Source organism: Labrus mixtus, chromosome 17 (genome assembly GCF_963584025.1).
Source record: "Labrus mixtus chromosome 17, fLabMix1.1, whole genome shotgun sequence".
Taxonomy (NCBI): Eukaryota; Metazoa; Chordata; class Actinopteri; order Labriformes; family Labridae; genus Labrus; species Labrus mixtus.
This window is the reverse complement of record NC_083628.1, coordinates 23,597,384-23,621,612: the sequence shown is the minus strand read 5'-3', so window position 1 is coordinate 23,621,612 and position 24,229 is coordinate 23,597,384. Positions and strand designations below refer to the sequence as shown.

At 38.8% G+C, this 24,229-nt stretch overlaps 1 protein-coding gene across 1 annotated transcript; it reads right to left on the bottom strand.

Moving 5' to 3' along the window:
- Window positions 1-1,020: 1,020 nt before the first annotated feature.
- vsig8a (V-set and immunoglobulin domain containing 8a) lies at window positions 1,021-23,557 on the bottom strand. Its single transcript, XM_061061827.1, has 7 exons — window positions 23,443-23,557; window positions 20,585-20,760; window positions 19,142-19,346; window positions 14,962-15,114; window positions 13,322-13,444; window positions 10,971-11,112; window positions 1,021-1,265 (listed from the first exon to the last, which is right to left on the bottom strand). The coding sequence occupies exons 1-7, from the start codon at window positions 23,543-23,545 to the stop codon at window positions 1,049-1,051; spliced, it is 1,119 nt and encodes a 372-aa protein (XP_060917810.1). The 5' UTR covers window positions 23,546-23,557; the 3' UTR covers window positions 1,021-1,048.
- Window positions 23,558-24,229: the final 672 nt, after the last annotated feature.

Below are 24,229 nucleotides of genomic sequence, written 5' to 3'. Positions count from 1 at the left end.
TTAACCCCAAACCGGGCTTTGTACCACAGGCCTCTGAGGTACAAAGGGAAGGGTTAATGGGACTTCTCTTTATTGTAAAACAACTTTTTTCGATGCATATCTATCTGAAAGGAAGGAGTTACTAGTTCTGCCTTTGTCATTGATTGACATAAGATCTGTTGTTTGTACTGCTTTCCTAAATATTATGAGGTAAAGGGGCAACCATATGCAGCACATTGTGACCATGAATACAATCACTGAGTATAAACATGGTTGACACCAGTGAAAATGATTGGTAGGAAAATTCAGTTTTAGAGATTAAATGCAAATTTTATTGGGCCGGCTCAGAGCTCAGTTGGTAGAGTCTGTCGTCTCTCAACTGGAAGGTCGTAGGTTCGATCCCCAGCTCCTGCAGCCACCAGTCCGATGTGTCCTTGGGCAAGACACTTAACCCCAAGTTGCTCCCTCTGCTTTGTCGGCTACTCTGGCTTTCTCCCACAGTCCAAAGATGTGCTCGATATGTTAATAGATAATCTAAATTGTCCGTAGGTGTGAATGTGAGTGTGACTGGTTGTTTGTCTCTACATGGCAGCTCTGTGATTGGCTAGTGAACAGTCCAGGGTGTACCCCCCCCCCCCCCTCTTGCCCAATGACAGCTGAGATCGGCTCCAGCCCCTGTGACCCCAAACTGGAAAAGCGGTAAAGATAATGGAAGCGTGGGTTGGTTACATCTGATGGTCACTTGACATAGCAACCTCTGCCATCAGTGTGTGAATGGCTTGGTGTGACCTGCGGTGTAAAAGCACTTTGAGTAGTCAAAGGACTAGAAATGCGCCATACAATGATCAAGTCCATTTCCCAATTATTGATTCTTTAAGGAAAATAAGAAAACTTTCACGATTTAGACTGTTTGAAAGTAGCCAACCTGACGAAGTCTTCTCACTGCACAGCTTTGAATTCTGTTATAAATTGTCTTTTTTTTTTGTTCAAGCATCCAGACAGCATTGAATCTTCTCTGCAAATATCACAATGAGAGCCAAACACTACAGTCTAGAACTCCTACTGATGGTTAGACTGCATATTCATCCCTGCCGTCATATTCCACTGGTGTGTATTTGACCGGTATGTGTCCTTGGCTGTTGTTTGAGGGAGTATGTGTGCACCCTTCATTGAAAGAGCTCACCTCGCTGCCTCCAACCTGACAGTAAGAAACCTGTGGCTGCCGAGTGGTGCTCCGGCTCGTGTGGCGACTCACAGGGCGGCTTTCAGGAGGTGGAACGTCCTCCCTGTTAGATAGCAGAGCAGAGCAGAGAGTGAAAAACTACAAAGTGAAATGATTTTCTATTTATTTTCCGCTTTGGAAAATAGTTTTTAGGTTCAATCATTTGACTGCAGAGAATTAGGGCTTCCTTTTTTTACATGGTGAAATGGCTTGGAAGGCAATTGTAGAGGCTGAGTGAATGGACTGAGCTGTCATTTTAATAAATCAAAACCTTTTTTTATGGAGCTTTCGGGTAGAGCCTGACAGGCTGGGTGGATTTGCATTAAAATACTTTCTCATCATATGGGTTAAGAAAGCCGACAATTCCCTTATCATATCCTTGTATAACCTTTAAGATAGGTCCCAGTATGGTTAGATTTTCAAAGATAATGCCCAGGCTAAACCTCAAAAACTGTTTTGAATGAAAATACGAAGAAACAGCAACAATTCTTAGCATCAAGAAGCTCAAACCTTCATTTTTTTCTAGGCACATTACATAAAAGATTCAATATTTCTCGTCCCTACGGATCCAGTTGTATTTCTGTATTTTTTACATTGAAAAACAACTACTGTTTTATCTTTTAAGCACAAAGTTACTTGCTTGTAGCTTTTATGTCTACTGGCTATCTGAAAGACTGCTTGTTTTGGTCGTCCTCTGTGTGCTTGTATCCATATTTACCACAGTGTACGCACCGTTCCCCTGAGCAACATAGCGCTGCCCCGTAGGTTAAGGGCATAAATATTTGTTGTCTTTGCCTATTTGGATGCGTCTCCCTCGAGCTCCTACTTTCTCCGAGGCCCTGCTTTCTCTCCCCCACTTTCACTGAAGCATAAAATTCACTCTGGTGGTGGTTCAACCATCAAACGCTGACAAGGAGCATACAGTACAATCTTCCCTCGTCAACACCGCTGCCAACGTTCAAACTAAGAAAGCTCCTTTGCATTCTGCATTTATGTAACTCTGCTGCAGCAGCTGGGATCTGCTCCTCTGTCAAAGATAACGCCCGCACAGCTGATCGACTTTGGCATTTTCAGATCCTGCAGAAGAATTTTGCTGGCAAATGGAATGGATATTTTTTCTGTTCAGCTGATATGGGAAATAATGTCTGTTGTTTTGGGGGGGCTGTGATTAAGGTGTGTATGTGTTTGACAGGATGTGGGTTAGGAACTCATTCAGTAAAATAAATTACACACCAATGAATTGTTTTGTTTGCCAGGGGAAGATGTTCATCTTTTTACATAAAGTTGTTCTGAAAGCAATTTACACACAAATGAAATGAACTGCCACACACTTAATTGTATATATCAATTTGCACAGTGTCAGGCAGTTTGTTTGTTACTGAGAAAATTTTGAAAAGGACTACATTTGTTAAAAACATTATTTGGGGGCTTTTTGCCTTTATGTGATAGGACATGGATAGAGTAGGAAACCGGGAGAGAGAGAGGGAGTGGGGATTGGCACCCTGCAGGTCGGAATCGAACGCGGGCCACCCACAGTAGGCCATCTGTTTTAGGTCAAGTAAAATCCTTCAATTCCTGTGGTTTGTACTAGGATAATTACTCATTTAAAGCTTCTTTTACTTGTGTATTTATTTTTTTTATTTTACTTTATGGTTTATTTAATAGGGACAGATACAATATACATAGACAAAGTGAAAAGAGCAATCCAATGCAAGCATCATAGTGTTTTCTGCATGTCATCCCCCCTCTCTCTTATCCCATCATTTCCTGTCTCTCTTCAGCTTTTATATCTAATAAAGGCAAAACAGCCAAAAGAAAATCATTTAAAAGAACAGGTTAAGTTTTCTAACTCAAATGTGTTTCCCTAGCCTGTCTACAGACGCACCCAATTATGAGAAAAGTCCATCCTCTCCGTCTTTTGCCTGCTTCGCTTTTCAGAAATTGTGTGCTCAAACTGGCTGTTTGGCGATTTTCCCTTAGTGACATCACAAAGGGAAGTAACCCCTGTACCAGGTAAGTGACACTCCCACATTCAGATGTTTGTTCTGCCCTCTGAGTCTGCCTTTCCACACACAAACAATCGGACATATGCTGCATTCATGTGATGTTGGACACATTGGAAAAACGAGTTTCTGAGTTGTAAAATGCACATGAACTCCTGCTCAAGTCGGAACAACAACTCAGAAACTCGGAAAACAATTAGATGCCCGACTTCCCGACTTGACGTCAGAATTGTCATCACATTGGGGGCACAATATGTTTTGTTAATCTTAACTTTTTTTTTATTAATTCACGTATTGCACATCAACTTTTTGCTCAAATATAACTTTTAACAGTGGCATTTGACTGATCTTCTTCGTATCTTCTTCGCATCAACGCTGTTTTTTTGCTGTTGTTACAACATTCCGACTTTCCGAACTGAAATCACGTGAACACACTAAAGTTGGAAGAACGACGTCCAAACTCGGAAACTTGGACCACCCGAGCAGCACATGAATGCAGCCTCAGTGCAAGAAAGCCCGAGGCACCAAATGCCTTACAAACAGAGGCGTGGTCAGACACAACTCATTTGCATTTAAAGCTACAGACACATGATAAAAAAACTTCTGAGCAGGGCTGAAATAGTTGAGTTTATAGACATGATCAAATACAGGATCAGAGTGGATGTTGAGCAAGAAACTTCACAGACATGTTTCGGGGACGTCTGAGACTTATTTAAACTGGTTAAAAAGGACATGTTAACAGAATGTCCACCTGTTGCTATAGTTCCAAACAGCTCAACAAAGCTTTACAGCATCTTTGAGCTCTTTGTCTCTATGTTACATACCTACTGTTGTTGTTCTGTCTTGGCACTCTCATTAGTGTTTTTCTTTTGATTTGCTGCAGGCAACAGTTTGCAGTGGACAGCTTTGATAACCCGTGATATCTAAAGCAGCAGATGGGCATGTTGCTGATTGGATGTTTTAGAGCCAGATATTTCCAAGGAGAAGTTTAAAAAAAAAACATACCACACCAAAAAGGTAAGTGTATAATGCATATAAACAGGACCTTGATTTTTCTTCATATCTGCTAGATGTAAAATTAGCAATTGAATGCTAAAAGGTAAGAAGTTTCAGCTGTGTAAGGTTGATGATTTATCTGTGCTGTGCTCAGAGCTTGCATAAACTTTCCAGATTGTCCAAAAATATTATATTACAGGTTTAAAAAATATATAAGTTGCCCCCTCCTTGTTTCAAATTTCAGATATTGCACAGTTAATGCTCTGATGTTTTGTTCCTCATGAAGAGCTTTGGGGTTTTCTGTCTGTACAAATGTAGAGGATTAAGTACCTGAACTGAGTTGATACTTTGCATGACTCATCTTTGAACTTCTCCACCCCCCACTCAGGCTGCAGTGTTTTTTTTTACACATAATGACGGTGATGATGTGATAGTGATAGTGACTGTTTTCGTGGCTCAAATGATTACTGCATTGCCATCTCTCCCCTTTGAGCAATTCACCACTGCATCACAATAGTGTTCACGTGAGGAGAGTTCTGCTCCTGTATGTCACAGATATGGAGGAGCTCCGTCAGGAGGATCGTGGCTTGAAGTGCTTCTCTGTCTCTTGTGCACAACCGTCCTCCCACACTGACACGGCTCCCATTTTATCCATCTACTCTGAAAGCATGTGGGCTGCGTTCAACTGCATGTGAACTACAACTCTAAATTATTTGGGAGACATTGTTTACTTGCAAAAAAGTAGAAATCCTCTCAGAGATGTCAGGGAACATGATGCAGAACATCAGCAGCCAGCAGTGAACCAGAACCCCACTGTATGAGACACATTTTCCCACGCTGCCCCCCCTTTTTTTTTGTTTAACTAGGAACACAGTTTTGCACTTTTCCAGCCCAAGAGAAGTTTTCAAATTCGATATTAAGAGCTTATCAGTGTTCAGAGAATTATGCACATAAATACTTGCACATGTGGGTTGTGGAGTTTAGTCCCCAAAATATGATGTTCCACCAAATAGGCTACTAAAAGACTGAGAATGATGCTAGAGTAGAATATACAACTGAATTGTATTTTTTTTGTGTCCCTTTTGTTCCTCTACACAACAGAGAATATTGTAGAGCTAAGGAAAACAATGAAGGCTATGCTACAACCTTCTCATTTTTAAATAGACCATCATTTTTTTAATTTGAATTTACATAAAGACCAACATTCTAACAATGAATAATCAATGAATAATCTTTGTCATAAAGATTCAGACCCTATGAGGGCAATTAGATCTTAAGAACCTGGTAAATCATTAATTTTATCATTATTGTTGCCACTGACTGAATGCCATTGTTCTGTACTGGCTGGTGTTGATGCTTCTCTCTTTGGTTCTCTCTATCCATCTTTTTCTTTCTGCATCTCACCTCCACCTCACCTTCCAAGCCCAACACAGTCTCAGCAGATGGCAGTTTAGCTTTGGTCCAGTTCTGTTGGCAGATTTTACCTTTAAAAATGAAGTTTTTCTTTGCTACTCTTTTCCAGTGTTGTTCAAGTGTTTTGTTAATGTTAAGCTAGTGTTGGGTCTCTGTAAATACCTTAACCAAGAGAGTATTCGGTCTAGACTTGCCCTTTTTGTGAAGTATGTTGTGAATTGGCTCCATACAAATAAAAGTTGATTGATTGATTTAGACCTCAGTAGTAGATAACTATTTAGCTTTAGTGGAAGTGGAAAAAACAAACAAATCTGATAGAGGAAGAATGTGCAGCATTTTACACCTAAATACAGCAGAAATCAAGTATCTCCTGTGTAAATGTCTCTCTGACTGGCTGTGTTGTTGTCGTAGCCGTGTTTACATCAGGTTTACATGGATGGGACCACCAGTTCCTCCCCTTGTGTATAAAAGCTGTTTTAGTGAAGGACTAGAGAGAACAAGAAGAACATACTCACTGCTTAGTTGGATGTAACCTAAGCATTTTTAGATCACGTTCATTCTGTGTCAATTTACATGAAATATGAAGCTACAAGCTAACTAAAGAGCGCTAACATTAGCCTGCTTACACAACAATGCAGGACACAGGAAACTGCAGCTCAAGCCGAGTATAATGATGACTGCTGATTGTGCTTAATAGTGCTCAATTATGGTGCTTTTCATTTGATTACTCCTTCGTTCCAATGCAAGTGGATGGGGGTTTGGAGGTGGGTCCCTGGAGGATAGCGAGGGTTCAGTATGGTGGAGGTGTGGCCAAACAGCTGTTTTGGTTTCATGCTAGTGCTCAAGGGTGATATCTACTGGATCAAAAAGTTGTACATTCTTCCTTTAAAGTGTTCTAATTCATGTCATTACCTCACTAAAAAGCACTTTGGAGCTCTTTGAATTGACCTGCTTTGCTTTGCTATAAAGGACCAGCTGTGTTTGGCAGAATGATGTTTTAACATCAAGAGGTGAGATCCGTTCATTTCTACCACTTTGGTTGAGGAGGTAAATATAAGTTACATTTGGAGGTGCCTTTGACTCACATTGATATGCATCTGTTAAATGATTTCCTTCTATAACAGCTCGTATATATTCACAGGCCAGGAGGGCAAACTGTGCTGCCTGCCTCAGATGCAAATTGAAAACAGAAAAAGTAACACAGGAGAAAAGATTTACTGCCACAATTAGTTATGTAACCGAGTGACATTTTCCCTTCTATTGAAACAAGCTTCATGTAGAACGATGTTGTTCAGCTGAAAGGTTTTGGCATTGAAACATTACATTTTAACTCTTCTCTTGAATTTCATTGATAAAGAGACAAAATATGACTTTTTTTAGACCGAGCATCTGTCTTACTGTGACAATAATTATGATTTTTAAACTAATGCTCACTCCCATTACAGAACCCTCAAAGATTCAATGGCCATTATTTTCTCTGCGATGTTTGAACTCCACAGAATCCAATGGTTATGGCCTGTCATAAAATGAGCTGAATGTCACAGAGAGAAGCTTTTATTTACTTTTGTGCAATGGCAATAACAATCATATTGCAAGAAAGCAATTATGTCTGCCATGAGGGGAGTTTAATGGTTTCATTATCTGAACATGAGTTCAGAATAAACGCACAGTCAAAGAGTATTATTCACTGACTCATGTGGCTCGCATCAGTACAATCTGTAATTATTCAAAACATAAACTAAAGTATTGAAGACAAAACCTTGACGTTCGACATACTTTGAAATATTTCCAAAATGTGTAAGATGGGATTGGGAGCATCACACAGATAGGAACTGTGTGCTGTCAATGCAAGTGCCTGTATGAATTTTCCCCCACGGACTAGGAATAAACTATTTCTTTATTATTTATTAGTTTCTAAGGTAGCTTCAGAATCGGAATCAGAAAGTCTTTATCAATCACGAGGGGGGGGGGGGGGATTTGGTTGTTAGCTCTCCAACTCAATATAGAAGTGGGAAATATAGAAATATATATATATATATAGAATGTAGAATAAAATAGAAATATAGGCAGAATAAGCAGAACTAAGAGCGCAGGGTATCCGAATAGTAAGCTTTATACAAGCACAGGACATTGAAGATATGAAGATATGATCAATATTTAGAAATATACATGAGCAGTGTTGAACTGTGTAGCTATTGCACGCAATATTGCACATAAGGTTCAGTGAAGACAGTGTTATCGAGGTATTGCACACATGGGTGACTGAGAAAATGATTGACCAGTTCAGAGACAGATTGCAGAGAACATTATACAATGGAGACATTTTCTTGAGTGTAAATAAATAAGTCCAGGACATTTTAAAGACTAAGTGTATAACTTAGTATAACTGTTAACCTTATTAAAGGTCACATAGTATACTCCTTTTTAAATAAGTCTCAGAGCTCCACGAAACAAGTTTCTTGACAAAACTCCACTCTGATCCTGTATTTGATCATGCCTATAAACCCTCCTATTTCAGCCCTGCTCAGAACAGGCTGTTTCTGTGTCTGTAGCTTTAAATGCAAATGAGCTGTGTCTGACCACGCCCCCTCTCTGGAAGGGCTTGGTTTGCTTTGGCTTTCTTGCACCATGCCCTATTTGTTTACGGTGAGAAGGCAGACTCAGAGAGCAGAACAAACACCTAGCTGTGGGAGTGTCACCCACCTGGGGGAGGGGCTACTGCCCTTTGTGATGTCACAAATGGAAAATCTGCAAACATGGAAAATGGAAAATCTCCAAACATTTCCAAAAAATGGAAACAGAGCGGATGGCCATTTCTCATAATTGGAAGGTGTGACAGGCTAGGGAGACACATTAGTGTTAGAAAAACATGGTCAAGTGTAGTTTGCATAATATGTGACCTTTTGCCTAATTTCTGCAGATCTAGAGACCACTTTTGAATCGCATACAATAGCTGGAGGAACCTTGTAGTCCCGGAGAAAGTAGCCCCTGGGTTTATAAGTTGGGTGAAAATAGGGCAACTAATAAAGTTGAATTAGTTAAATGTGATATTGATACCTTTCTCGTGTCTTCCTGTGAATAATACAACAGCCAGCAGTTTAGCGAAAGACTAGGAACAGGTCTAAATAGCTACCCTAGCACCTCTAAAGTTCTCATCTCAGTGCAGTATATCTCATTTGTTTATTCTACAGGAAACAAAAGAGTGTCAGATAAATCAGATAATTTAAGGAGGTTCGTCTTCTAGACTATTTATTTATGTGAAAGGCAAAGTGACTGCTCAAATATCTTCTGGTTGCCTGGAAACTGCTCAGAGCAACATACAGCACTCAGCAACTAAACCAAAACAAAAATGTCACATTGTCATTGTACATTTTGCTCCTGGCGGGCAGATTTTGTTACAGTTTGAGCTTCATATTAAACAAATAGATGTAAGAACCGGATCAAGCCCCCTCATCTATGAAAGAGTATTTCCAACATGTCAGACTTTTGCTCTCTTATCAAATGATGCCTGCTCATTATTTCTGCTCCTTCCAGAGTTTGAGAATTCAGACCAAAAAATGTATTATGCTTCCCAATTGTCTTAACCCAGCCTGTCAAGGCAGTTGGCAGTCCACCAATAGTCTGGTTCTGCATGAGGAATCTGCAGGTTTTTCTTGATACTCTCACAAAGAACTTGTTCAGTGCAGTCTAGATCCTATCATGTGAAGTGTCATGAGATAACTTTTGTTGTTCATTTTAGGCTGTTGAAATAGAAACTGGTTGATTGAATGATTTAAAGTTGAATATAATAATTGATCAAATGCAGCAGTCATTCCTTAGGAAGTCTATTAAAGTCAGAAGCAAGGATTTGAAATGTCACTTTCCAGTGTTTGTCAAGATTTAATAACTGCATATTAATGCTGCAAGCCGCACACAAGAACAAGCGAGAGTTGTTGTTGACTGACACTAGCGAGCCTCTTATGTTTCTAACTCTGAGGGAAGACGGAGACGAGAAGAGAGACTTGGTAACTTTTAATGAATGCTACTCAGGCTTTCAGATGCAGCATGCAGCGGAACTGATGTTATTTATAATGTCAGCACTTATATTTGCATCATTATCTACCTGAAGAGAAGCGGATTGTTGCCGCACTTTTCACACGAATCGAAAATTGTTATGCACAAAGTGAGGCTTCATAGGAGACTCTATGTAGTGTATCAAATTAATGAAATGCTCTTTGTGAAAATAGTGGTAATTCGTCATAAAATAGGCTAAAGCTCAGCTAACATGTTGGATTATATACTCTGTGAATGAAACTAAGTCATTTTCAAGTGTGTTAAAAAAAACCTTAGTTTAGCTTCAATGTCATGAAACGCCTCAGGTGCAGTACATCTTGTTGAGAGAAACTCGCAACACCTCCTCTGCGCATCCTCTTTGCACATGCTGGGTAGGTGTTGTGACCTCCGAATGACCTAAGCAATAAAACTCACCAGATATAGGAGGGTGACATGCTCCAGGTAGCAAAAACTGGATATAACCAGATTTATCCAACCCAGTTAGCAGTTTCACTTTTGATAGATTAGACATATTTTGAGGTCCTGATGGGTGTGGCCACAGCTTCTGAATGACATTGTGGTGGCATATGATTGGTTTTTAATGGTAAACACTAAGGGGGCAATGTTTCTCTCCATTCATGAACTATCATAGGGTTAATTTATGTCATGAATAAAAGAGGGGTGCGTGCCAAACAACAATACATAATTTCCAGACTCCACCAGACATGATTTGTGTTTTTGACTCCAATATTTTTCTTAAGATTTGTTATCTCCCAGAGAATTGATAAGGAAAAACCGAGCCGTATGTAGTCTACACTTGTGTAATCTCAAAAGTCTTAAACAACTAATTCTCTCACTGTTCTTCATAATGTTATTCTAATTATGGGGTTTATTTCTTTAATTATCTGAATGGCTTCAATGTGTGTTCATTTGTGTGGAGACAGAAACATTGATTATGGTTTCTGTCTCTTATAAGTTGTTTTTGACGTCTGTTTTAACTTTTTTGCATCAAAAAGTAATTTATCTAATTAATACTTATTTATGCAGGAAAAAAAAAACTTTTAAATTAACATTATGATGTTTTGACCAAATGCTCACACCCTCTAACATAAGCTCGTAAGCTGACAGCACTGCTCAACAATAACAGAGGCACAAGTTTCTGACTCATGGGACTTTTGGGTGATAAATGAACACTCGGAGAAACTTGTCAGACAGTTTGTGGATTTGTTCCCCCCTTGCAGCGGCTCACTTATCTAACCATCAAGCTGCCAACACCTTTAACTGTGCCCCGATATCTCTGCTGGAGCTGCAGTGCTGTGCCGTACCTGATCTCATTGGAAAACTCCTTTTCATGGCGATGTCTGCTGCTCAACTTCCAGAATAACAGCACAATGAAGACCAGCAGGATGAAGATGAGAAGCAGAGAACCCACGACGGTGCCGACTATCACCGCTGCTCTGTTTGGAGCTGTAAAATCAGTATGAATAGCAAGGAATTATTCTCTCAGAAGCTCTGCGGCAGGGAAGAACAATGTGAAAAATGTACTAGACTGTATTATTCTTATTTTCTAGTGTTTGGATTCCAACCCTTTTGGCCTGCCAACTCTTAAAGTTAAATATTGTACTCTCACAGCATTATAACACACTGTATTGTCATTGTTCAACGAAATCCATGGATTGCCAAAATTTCAATTTCTCATTACACAACAAAAAAATGACTTATTTTAAGAAAATAACGTAACTAGGGACAACGGGCTCATTTTCTTCTCAAATTTTTAAGAAGAAATAGTCTATTAATTTCATTGTAAGCAGCCAATAGCTTACTCTCAACCTTAATATTTACAGTCTTTACTCTCAACTCATTAGAAGCTCAAAATGAACACGTGGCAGGTTGTTTGTGTCAGACATGACTAATCAATTTCACTTCATTCATACTTTATGTAGATAATTTTTGTAACTGGGTTAATTGCCCAGTGATCTGTTTGGTAATGTCGTCCAGAGATCGTAGCTACAGTCCTGTGTGTTTGTTGTGTTTTCCCCGTTCCTCTCTCACTACTATTTACCCCCACTTAAGCTAATTACTGTACACAGAGCATTGTAAACTTGAGAACACTTGTTAGCAATAGTTTTTCTTGTGTTGCTGTCCTTTTATCTGAAGAAATATATGTTTGTACAGATTTATTTTGTAAGCTAGCATCAGGAGACTCTCCTAGCTGCGCTGCCATCGTCAGCTGTTTTTGGTCAAGTTGTCACTTGTGTACTTGAATTGCAAGATATTAATTAAAAACATTTGTTTATGCTCGTAGACAGTTCATATGGCAGCAGTGATAACTTAGTAGGTATAATAGTATTTTAAAATTTGAGTTAGAAAGATACAAGTATTATTATACACTAAAGTTACAGATGATAAACTGTGGCCCTGAAATTTAATGTTTTATCAAATGTGCTTATGCTATAAAATATGTATGTTACATTAGTTTGCATGCTAATGTCACTCAATACAGATAAATGGCGGTAGAAGTCGCAGGTGGGACGGCGGTAATTGTTTGGCTTTGTGAAGTAAACTCTTGAAATAGGTTGCCTATTTCAACCAAACAATGTTGTTTTAGGCATAAGGCTTAATACTTTGAGGCATTACATTCACTTTCCTTTAATTATTTAATTAATTTTCTTCATCCTAAAACTGTGAGAATTGTGTGAACTATAAAAAATGGTCAGTGGTCAGTAATATGTTTTGGAAGACACAGAAAAACATGATAGTAATGATGATTTTTATTATATTTATAGCTATACAAGCTTTAAAGTTAAGTACTGAATACACTACTAGACTGAATGTAGTGTAGTTGACCTGTTTTAAAATGTCTTGTAAATGATTTTACAGGGCCCTATGCTTTGGGAACTTCTGGTCTAGGACAGCATACTACATGAAAATGAATGATTCCCTCCCTAAAGCCAAAGATCTGCACACCAGGAGAAGAAGTTATGGACTCAACAAGATGTAATACGGGGGTATGCTCCACAGATCATAAGGTAAACGAAGACAAACTTATTTTATGGATCCACAGAAAGGGGAGGACCTGTTTGAGTCTCAACCTAGATATGATTTATTACATAATGTTACACTAAATCACTGACCGTACTCCCTTCCAGTGCATTTACCGTCCCTATTCATTCCCTGTGAGGCAGCTCTGGTATTCCTCTGCTTTCTCTCTTGTTCAGAGGTGGTTTTAAGGAGTCCACTTATTTTCAGTTGCTGCCATTTTTTGTTTCATTAATCTAATTTCATATAGATAAGAGGGTCTGTTGACGTATTAGGCAGCAGTATCATCTCACCATTACTCATGAGTGACTTTGTGACTAAGCAGCAGGAAGTGGGTGATGAACAGTACAAGACCAAAGACATTTTGTCTATCATGATTAAAGTGATGTTTTTGACACCGATTTTGACCTTCTTCTGTCATTGTAAGACAACATAATAAGGATATAACACAGCAATGTTTCTGAACACTGCAGTTAAATCCCTGTGAGGGAGAACTGGGGCAACGGGGAGATTGTGGCAGAGCTACAAAGAGAGAAGACTAAAGAGGATGAAAGTAGGGTCTTTCGTGATTGCATGAGTGCGTCATGTGTGATATATGTGGACTGAAACATTCTGCACGGGGGTGTGTTATCCTCACGTTTGCTCGCTTTCAGGTTGATCCTGCAGTGTTCAGCTCCAACAGCATTGTTCGCCGCACAAAGGTAGATTCCTGCAAAGCTCTGCGAGTGGTTGCTGATTTTCAGTTCCCCTGTCACACTGTCTGAGAGAACACACACACACGCCCACAAACACAGATTAACTCATGTACTGTACATGTGCTCAAGACACAAGGGGCTTCCATGAGGATACCACAGAAAGGGATCCTTCTACAAGTGTTACAATGATTCAGTTGAATACAACAAGGTTCTGCAAGTGAAGCTAACAGTCTGTTCAAAGACATAATCCCTCAACTGTAACTCTGCTCTTGCTTTTTCAAATTGCTAGTCTTGGCAAAGCATTAAAAAAGGGAATTCTGGCCAGAAGTCCTGTTTAGCTAACCACTATCTACACTAAAAGTACACAGACGTTTGACTCACTCGCTACTGAGTCTTTTATTCTTCTTCTATTAAAAATATACATTTTTTTATCGTTAACCTAAGTATTATAAAAACTGTAGTACGACTTCAAATCCAGAGGTAGACAGTTATGCAACTTCTTGGATGTCAGCGGCCTCTTAAAACCAACAAAGAAGAAGAAGTCTTTATCATTGCCAGATAATACAGATAGGGTTCAGAGATTGTGAGCACACGTGATGCAGGACATAGAGGAAGATGACCGGGGTGAAGACTTTGACTGAGCTGCAGTAGTATTGTAAGTTATCTGACAGTAAGCTACTTCTGTCGTTTGCTGTTCATCTCAGGTTCATAAAATAGCTGCAGCAGGCTGGCAGCTTGTAGCTAGTGGGTGTTGTGTATTGCTGTTGGAATCTGTTTCTAGCTTACTCAACTGCATTAATATTGTAAGATAGCATAGTCACCTGACTGTACTTTAAATCTGGGACGAATAACGTTGGCTTCAGTTGGCTGTTAGTTGGCTGACAGCTGCTTGCTAGCACATTTTGCGTATTGCTTTTGCATAGTAAGGTGAGATGAATCTGCTGTAATATTACTGGCTGTCGTTTTTGCTCATTGCTTCCTTTTTTTATAAGCGGTTCCTTTTTTTGGTGACTATGATACGGTTTGTGATGGTTCATAATACTAAACATTTTTTATGTTCTGTAACAATGCACAATGAATAACCTGCATTTCATATATTTTTACTCAAGATAATTACATCAAATTAAAAACAATATTGTCAATGATTGTTGTATTAAAAAATCATTAGCACCTGATTAAATCAATCCCTTCCCCCCAAAAGCTCCCCAGATCACATTTCGCTGTCACTGCACAAAATCCCAGTTTAGTTAACAAGTTCAAAACATTTCAAGAATTTTCTTCCTTGGAAAAGAGTTAGCATATAATAGGTAAATATTCTAATGATCTTCCAATTGTTCACAATAAGTCCCCCCAAAATGTAAGTAGAATATAAACTGTTTATCTGAATAACTCCAAAAATCACAAATTCCACTATCTTGAAAAATAAATAATAAACAAAAAAGAAAGTACTGTAAGACAATGAGTTTTTTCCAACACATAATTGAATACTGTTATAACAGCAGCCTCTAGCCCATTACACATGCTCGTCATCCCTCTCTTTGATGTGCAGTAACGTCATGACGTCAGCAGAGGTCACACTTACTCTGTGAGGCTGCAGCGGGGATGGGGCCTCCACTTTCCCTCCTCCACGAGTATTTTAAGGGAGTGGAGCCTTTTGCAGACTTGCAGTGCAGAGACACAGCTTCCCCGACCAGCTCCCCTCCCTCTGCCCAACATTTAGGCACAGACGGCTTGGCTGAAATCAAACAACAAATGGATAATTTCATGCTGCCATTTCCATTCCAATGCTGTGAAAAACACTAAAGCTTCATGGCTCTGTGATCAAAAGGGAAGCCACATTTTTAGCCTAGCTTTAGTTGGATAAATTGACACCATAAAGATATATTTGAACATCAAATTCTATGTGAGCATTGAGGTAATAATGAAGGGGCATGGCGAGTAGTGCTGTTAGGAAAAAGGACAAGATCATTACGATGTGTCTTGATGAAAATGGGATTGATTGTTTTACATGATAGTGAAGTATTTGTTAAACCTCAGCATTTCACTCGAGGGATACTTTTTATCCTTTCTCTTGAACATTCATATTGATTCTAATGTTTTTCTGTTTTTCTAATGTTTTTCCATCTCAGGACTATGTCTGTGTCTGTATGAACACTGCTCAAGGCTTTCTATTGATAAGCAAAGCACTGCAGTTTCACACTTCTTTGGTTTCCATCTATGGTTGAGGTGATTTTATCTGATGGAGGTTTGATACCAATTTTGATGTGAGAAAAAAGACCGGAGACTTTCTTGATCTGTGACATAATGAAGTGAGTTGAAGCTGCTCGCTCTTTGAACTGTGTTGAAAGGAATCTGCATCCATTGAACATAAACATGTTTCTCTTTTGAAATGACGCTGAGACTGCAGACTCTATGCCTCTAACAGTTGAGTATTTGACTCTAACTGTAAGTGATGTTGACATAACCTTGGCTGAGTTTTATGTAGATCCAGAGGTTTGAGGATGATATTTTTGGCTTAGCAGGTATTTTGGAAGTAAAGGAGTAGATCACGTACAGTATATATTTTACATTGTGAGGCATTATAAATAATTAACAAGATATGTGTCTACATCATTTATCCAATCCAAAATCAAAGTTAGCAACATTTCAGGTTTCAGCAGTGGAGTTAAACCTCATAAAGGCGGACAAACATGAGACCTAAACACACTTTCATGATATCTGAACTGTGTAAACTGACACTGTGACTTGATACTGGAGTAAGGCTCTGTGTCCATGTACGTCCGTCCTGTCTCTATGACAACAGTCTGTTGGCAACAGCCGCTGTATGACACAGCTCAGTAACTTTTTATTGTATGTTTTTTACTTCAGGTTGTTTGTTTTTTTTACTCCGGCAGACATGGAGCAAAGAGGATTTGGTACAAGACACGATCTGTAGGCGGAAAAACTAAGTCAAAACTAAGTCAAGGCATCAGCGCCTTTCTGAAATGTTGTAAAGATTTTCAACTTGAGCGCTCGGAGTGGCCGCACAAAAAAGGTGGAGCATGTGGAAAAAAAGCCTCTGGGTGCTGCGCTTCTTCTCCGGGCAGCTGCTTTCTGCTGCGAACGCTCTCTACTCATTGAAAACAAATGAAAAAGGAACCCTCAGGACAAAACGCTAGGTGGACACAGGGCCTAATGGAACATCACTGTTTTTTAAAGACAATCAGGAGACTTTATTTGGTGTTTAGAAAAACATCAACAATTGATTATAGAAAATTGCAGCCCAATAACAGGTCCATACATATGCACTAATACAATTTAATGGAAGATGATCAATTAAGGTGAAAACTTCCTTTTTTACTATGTAGGTTCATTAACTTTCAGAATATGGTTGTGGAAAAATAAACAGACATCAGCTGTAATTTGTTACTCTACTTGCTTAAAATTGTCTGAGCAAAAGATAAATCTAAAATAGCAAGCCGATGATGGGTTGTTGTTATCTATTTTGATAGCCTGATTGCACCACACAATGGTGTATAGTAAAGCTCTACTAAAAATAATTGTGTACCCTCAACCAGAAACTCTGGTTTCCCCCCAAAAAATGGAAGAGTCACAACAAATCAAATCATCAATTATTCTCTAAAACTACATCCTGGCTGGCTTTTTACCCACATCACTTTGATTTGGAAGCTGCTTTTAAACGGGGACAATAATTTGCTTAGTCATGATAAGATGTCACAGCACAAAGTTATTTATTAAGTCATAAAATCATAATAAATAAATCTGCCAATGAGGTGACCTCCTCAAGCACAGTGTGTGCTCATGCTCTTCAGATAAGATGAGCTGGACACGAATCAAGTAAATTACTTTAACCTTCTGGCTAACTTTAAGACTTACACACTGACAAATGGCTTAAAGTGAGGTGTCATTGCAAATTACCGGAGCCTCTTTTCAGTGTCTCATCCACTGCTCAATCTTATAGTGCAACATAGCTTTTTTTTTTCTCGTAAAGCTGTCTTCCTAATATGTATTCTTTTAATCCCTGTGGTCAAAATTAAGAGCACAGCTGTCTCTAGGAACCTGACTCAGTTTCTTATATCAGCAAATGTAGCAATCTCTTTTTGGTTATGAATTAATATCATACAGTGGAAGCTTCAAAGCTAGTTAATGGACTTATTGTTCAGATTGTAAAATAGCAATTATGACACAGAAAAATTGGAAACTAGGGAAAAAAAGGTCTATTTTTGCCCTTTTTTATCCAGATTGGCTAAAGCACCAAGAGAATTGTGCAATTTGACACAAACATAGGGAGCACATCCTCATGGAACAAAGACTTCTAACGTTACAGAAAGTACCTGACCTGTAAAAACCTTAAATAATTGCACACACAGAAAAGTCCCCTCTCCTTATCCTCACTCAGCCTTGTGAGTTGTGACCATTATCTACACTTGTTTTTAGGTATTTGTAATCTTTGTTTTAAAGTCAGGATTGACTGAGGACTAAACAAAAGGAATGAAGGGAACTTCTACTGCAGCTCCTGGTGTGACTGCAACTCTGCAGGAGGATGAATCTCAATGTCAAGTTTATAGACTGTGCACAAAAAGCAAGCAGGCATTTATCACTAATTCAATATACTTTGCTTGTAATGCTATCTCTTCCAGGAGATTATGCTTAAATGAGAAACATCCACCTTTTGGGAGATGCTGTTTAACAATCAATGAAGTTATGAGGTTGCCACTGCAGGCTGGTCCTTGAATTCAGAAGTTGTTGATACATTTGAGGAGTGCTGAAAACTCAAGCAGTTGAGCATAGACCATACTGAGCATGAAATAGTACACAGGAACAGCTAGGGGCATAGGGAACAACAACAATCTCACAGACTGATTTAACTCATTCACAAGAGGGGAACATCAACACCCACTGTGTTGCCTAGCAACTTAGCGTTTTGTTGTTAGTGTGCCCTATGCGGTGCTGAGAGTACACAGTACAGGCTGTCTTGCCTTTTCATATGTTCCTGTGGGCTACATCTGCTGTGGAGTTTGTATTGTCTGCCCAACTCCTGTGCTGTTTTATGAGGCTCTGGCATGACAACCCAAACCCTGACCCAAATATGTTGCTGTTTTATTTGATTTAATTTTTGAAGCCTGATAATCCAAGTTGCACCCACCTTGGCCTTCATAACTTTGCATTCTAGTTCTTTTGTGAGTGTGTTTTTTTTTTGGGGGGGGGGGGCTCCTGTTTTTGTCTTATTATAGGGCATACCTGGTTGGTCATACACACAGGCTGCTCATCGATAGGCATTGATTGAAGGGCTCTAAGATGCAGTGCACATCTTGATGTTGTTCCATTAGTCTGTTTTTATTAACTTGTTCAAGCACTTTTTCACAGCCAATCATAAAGGTGCTCTTCAGTTTCACTTTTTAAAAATAAAACAGTGTGACATTAAACTGGGCTACTTTTAGGTAACTTTTTTAGGTCAGTATCTGATGACTTTAATGCACAAGGCATGCACAAGACTGCTTTGTTTTATTTCTACTGAAATAAAACAAAGCAGTCTCAAAGGATATACCTGCCTGTACGCTAAATTTAGTGAACTACTGCAATTGCATCCACATCAGAATGTCAGAATCTCAGAAAAATAAACATCCCAAAATGTTAACTTTTAATGTGTGCAGCTACGTACTCCTTCAAACGAAACCACTCCTGTTGTTGTCAAGGGTGATGGACATAAATAATGCAGTCAAGTAACATTTATGTTTGAATACTGGAATCCGATGTCTTACCCATGACTACCAGTGACACCTTGCGCATGTCCACTCCAGGTGACTTCCTCACTTTACACTGGTAGGTGGCACTGTGAGCAGAAGACAGTACAGATATTGAGAGCGAAGCGTCACCCATTGACGGGTCAGGAGCAGCAAAGTGAAGGCCTTTTGCAAGAGCTTTGTCACTATGAAGGTATTTAGCGCCGCTGGTGTAGGAAATGAGCTGATGGAACACATAATAAAACAGATTAAACAGAATCAACATATGGGTCTCAAAATAAACTGTATTGGTTCTAACTAATTATCACATTAGCATAAATGTTATAGAGTGATAATACAGTATGGCAAGTCTGTTTGTTTCAGCCTGTTCTGTGAGCCTCTTACATCGTTCTGTGAAAAAGACAATTTGCAGTGGATGTACATTTAGTGTCAGATTTAGAAGAAGTGCTGTTCACAACCAGACTATTAAAATGTTTGACTGCTGTGCAAAAGCCATATGTTTGTAAAAGACCCAAAACTACTGAGCAGGAGGAACACATTCTGACCTGATCAGTCCCTGTGATTTACTGAGATCAAATAACGCTGCCTAAGGCCAAAGAGGAGACGGAAAAACATAATTTTAAGACTCAAACACTTCTGACTCATCCTATATCAAAGACGAGTCGGATAAAAAAAACATTTATATACAATTTAAAAGATAGAAGGTTTTCAATCACCCTGTTTTCTAAATTTGGATTTAGACAGGCACACTACATAAAATCTGAACTAATTTGATGTTCTATTTTTTCACCTGGCCTGATTCATGTTTTATTGTGATTTCTAACCTTTATTCTGACAAATGCATTCTTAAGTCTAATTAGGTCAAAGCCTCTTTTCATCTGAAGGGGCCACAGAATTAGTTTTTGTTTCTTAGGAAGAACTTTGTAATTAATTACATAGTTTAGGGAATGGTGGAGAGAGCATTGAACTGTATAGCAGGTCAACTTAAAAATATTAAAATACAGGAAAAGTACAGCAAGTAAAGTCTCCAATCTCAAGGAATAATGACTGAACAGAAAATAGCATTATTTCCAGAATATATATATAGCCTTTACAGGTATAACTCAAACTTGGAAATAGGTTGGAAGAAGAGACAGACACATACATATTCACACATTTACTTAGACTTACATTAATTTCCTGAAGATTTCCACTCATCTTAACCTTGTCATTATCCAATTCACTGACCCAAATGTCTGCTTTTCCCAATTTGGGACCAAAATTTGATAATCCGTCCCCAATTAACTGGTCTTAACTCTGAAATGTGTCCCCAAATGTAGGCAAAATCAGACCCACACAAGCTCACACAAGGGCATCTTAGCATAAATTAGTCGCTCTGCTATATAATCCCTTTATATAAGACCCTACATATACATTAATAGTATAAATGAACCATCTTCATTACATATTACATACTCTTACCATCTGATCTTTCTGCATAGTGTCTGCACTGACCACAGACCATTCGATGTCCAGTTCTCCGGTGTCGAAAGGGCTCAGTGTGTATCTGCAGCCCAAAGTCACACCCTCTCCCTCAGCCTTCTGGAGGGTCTGCGGGCTGGTCGACGTCACCTGTATCCCTTGTGTCGTCTTCAATTCTAAAGAAAGTCAGGCAAGTCTTGAATTTAATCACAGACACAAATTAGCTGTTCCATAATCCCCAATTGTAAGCCTCAAGGATGAATATAATGTATTCTCATTCAGAGAAGCCTTTTTGACACTGAGCTGCAATTTATGGTATTCATGCTCACATTTTAATGGGTACGTTTAATTTTTATTTGGATTCACTTCTCAAAGGAAGTCTAGCTAAGAGAGACATAAAAATGGCAGTCAAAATGATGCACAGCGGCGTAAAGACCTTCAGCTATAACTTTTAACGACAACATTTGTAGCGTAATTATTACAGAGTTTAGATCAAAAATATAAATACATGATTCAAGGTCAGATGAAGCCCCTTGGTCCTTCTTGGAAAAAAATTAAACATATGAAGCTTTTGTGTCTTGAAGTATATCTCTACTACCATAATGGTGTTTTCAAACATGCACAAAACTCCTGAACACTTTCCAGCTGAGCTACAAGTAATGCTGCACGATTTTAATCAAAATGGTAATCATGATGATTTTTAACAATTTAGAGCTCCTGATTATTCATCACGTAATTAATTGTTTTTGGGTACTTTTAAAAAGACTGTTTATTGTTTATATAAAAAAACATATCCTGCTACTATCCTGCCAGGGCTGGACTGGGACAACCAAGTGAGGTAAAATAAAGTTGTATTTAAACAAACATAAATATAAACTGTAACATAAAATATGATGAATAACCTAACATGGTTTAAATAGGGTTGTGTATTTCTTTTCATATGGTCAATAGAGGACCACATAGACATGTCAAGTTACTGTGCATGTATTTTAAAACATAAATAATCAATGTCAATTGTGTTACTTTGATTGTTGGAAGGTCGAAATCGTGATCACAATTAAAATTCAATTAATAGCGTAGGCCGCTCTGCAAGTGTGAATTTGGCTGATTGTTTACACACCCTCTCTCCCTTGACTAGTTCGTGCCAGGCTCCTGGTAACATTTCCATGTGAAGTGGAGGTGAGCCAATCTGTGAAAACGCAGGAGCAAATATTCAGGAAAATTCACTGCGGGCGATCATCATGCTGGGTGATGATGTTTATGTCCTGTGACTGGTTCACAACCGGTGCAATCTTCTTCATACTCTTTACTGAGAATTAATGGAGCTCAGACAGAGGGTAAAGGGTTTTGTTAATTTTTAAAGGAATATTTTCAGTCTCCAGTGCATTTTTATTTGCCCTAAATACAATACCACTTGTGTTTCTATTTGTTCTACTCAGAAACAATGTTTTCAGACTAACTATGATCTGGTAAGGGTCCACAATTCTTTTTCAGTGTTAGTTATTTAGTCTTTTAAATAAGATGTTTGTGGATTTGGTAGACGTGTGGTTTAAATAAAGCACAACACTTTTTCATTGATTTCATTGGCTTCTCTGGTGTTTTAAAAGGCTGTGAGGCAGGTTCCAGTCACTTCAAACATGTCTGAGGTGTCAGTTGTGTTTCCACGTTATACTGCTGTAAAAACTAAAGGGTTGCTGATATTGAGTGAGTAACTTCCGGCTCACTTGCCTGGCCAACTGGCGACATGGGACATTCTTAATTTTTTCATATTTCTTCATTTCCCTCTCTAGGTGACCTGGATAAAACCGTTAGGCTCCTCTGGCACCAAGGGGAAGAAGATTTCATCAGAGTCATCAGTCCGCCAGTTAATTCAACCGCTTAGAAATGAAACATCACGACTAAATCTCTCATCTCTCTTTGAGATCTACTCTGCTATTGTGAGTATTCCATTTGTTATTCTTAAAGGGATACTTCACCCGTTGAAACATGAATCTGTATTGACATTGGGTTATATATGTAGTAGAAATGTGAAATAAATTTTGAAGTTGGTGCCTTCAATTTCTTCCAGAATTGATCTGAGAAGTATAAGTTGCACCATATATAAGAGACAAAAAAGGTTTCAACGGTCTTCCTGCTTGACGATTTCTATCGTGTTATACAGAGAAGTCTACAACGGTCAGTTTCTGTTTAGCTGTGTAGCTAAACAGTAGCTCTTTTAGTGCCATCTGTTTTCTCTTCGGGTACTTCTACTAGTTACAGTAGTAGAGTAGTAGATAGTTGAGCTCAGTTATATTGTTTTGATTGAGAGCCCCCTGGTGGTGGAATTTACATACTGTGTGTTTAAGCACAGTGAAACAGAATTATTTCATTTTTACTGTTGACATATCATATACAAAGAAAACTACACTTCCATTTATAAAAAAATACTATTTTAAAGGGAAATATACAAAGAAAACTACACTTCCATTTATAAAAAAATACTCTTTAAAGGGAAATATATATTTGAGAACTGCAGCTCAGTCTATCAGAAGCTCCACCCTGAGTAAAGAAATAAACAAAACAAAACATATGAGCTCAAATCCCTGGAAACATTAGGGAGTAAGCACTCATCTGGAGGCCTAATCTCTAAGTCTGATTGGACAGACAGTGAGCGCCATGGTAACACATGGGGAAGCTTACTCCACTGAGGCCTTCGGCTAAGCAGTGTTCAACAGAGATGAGACTTGTAGGTCTGTTATCACTTCCACTAGGATGCTTCGTTCAATAACATGTCAGAAAGCTAAAGTTGGTTAAATGGTTTCTATAGGCTCCCGTAGAACCCGTAGTTGTGTATCTTTACTGTAAGTCTGTTTTCTTACCTGTGCTCAAGAAACTTGCAGTGCAGAACAAGTAAACAGACAGCCAGGGTGGACAGCTGAGGAAGGACACTGGCATCAAACAATTGCAGCTTTGTCTGGTCATGATCGTGGTCCTACTAAAAACAGAAAAAAGAGCATGTGGTCATATTAAATTACATTATAATATCTAGTAAGAACTGTGCACCAATATACAAGTTCAGGAAATTTCAAAATCTAAAAAAATACAAAAACAAACGTAGTATTATTTGATCCTACCTGAATGCAGATTGTACATCCAAATGTCAAAAGGATTAAGCAGGACTGTGCTGCCTGCGGATCTTACTTTACAGGGAGCTCCTCCTTCACCCCCCCCCCCCCCCCCCCCCCCCCCCATTACCATGAAGGTGTCTGACTGGATGGGAGCTCAACCTGTTTTACCTGTTTACCAGGAGGTTGCCTTGGTATTGCTGTTCAGCTGTGAAAAATGCCTTACTTTCCCATTTATTTGGAGTTACCACAACCACTCCAGTTGTGAGACAAAAAATTGTGTTTTACAATTTTAGTCAAATGAAATTCAACCAATGAGAATTGCTTGGGGAAATAGGAGAGAAGGCAGCTGTAGATGCATATAAAGCAACCCCTTTGTGAGGATTAATGACCATGTAAATATAGGTAGTGAAGCAATGTGTAAGCCTTTAGTGAAAAAATAGACGATGTGATACATTATTAAGATTCATGGAGAAGTATTTTAATTTGTAGTGATGATGTTAAATTTCAGTTTTGAGTCATGTCTACCTAAGGAGTGGAA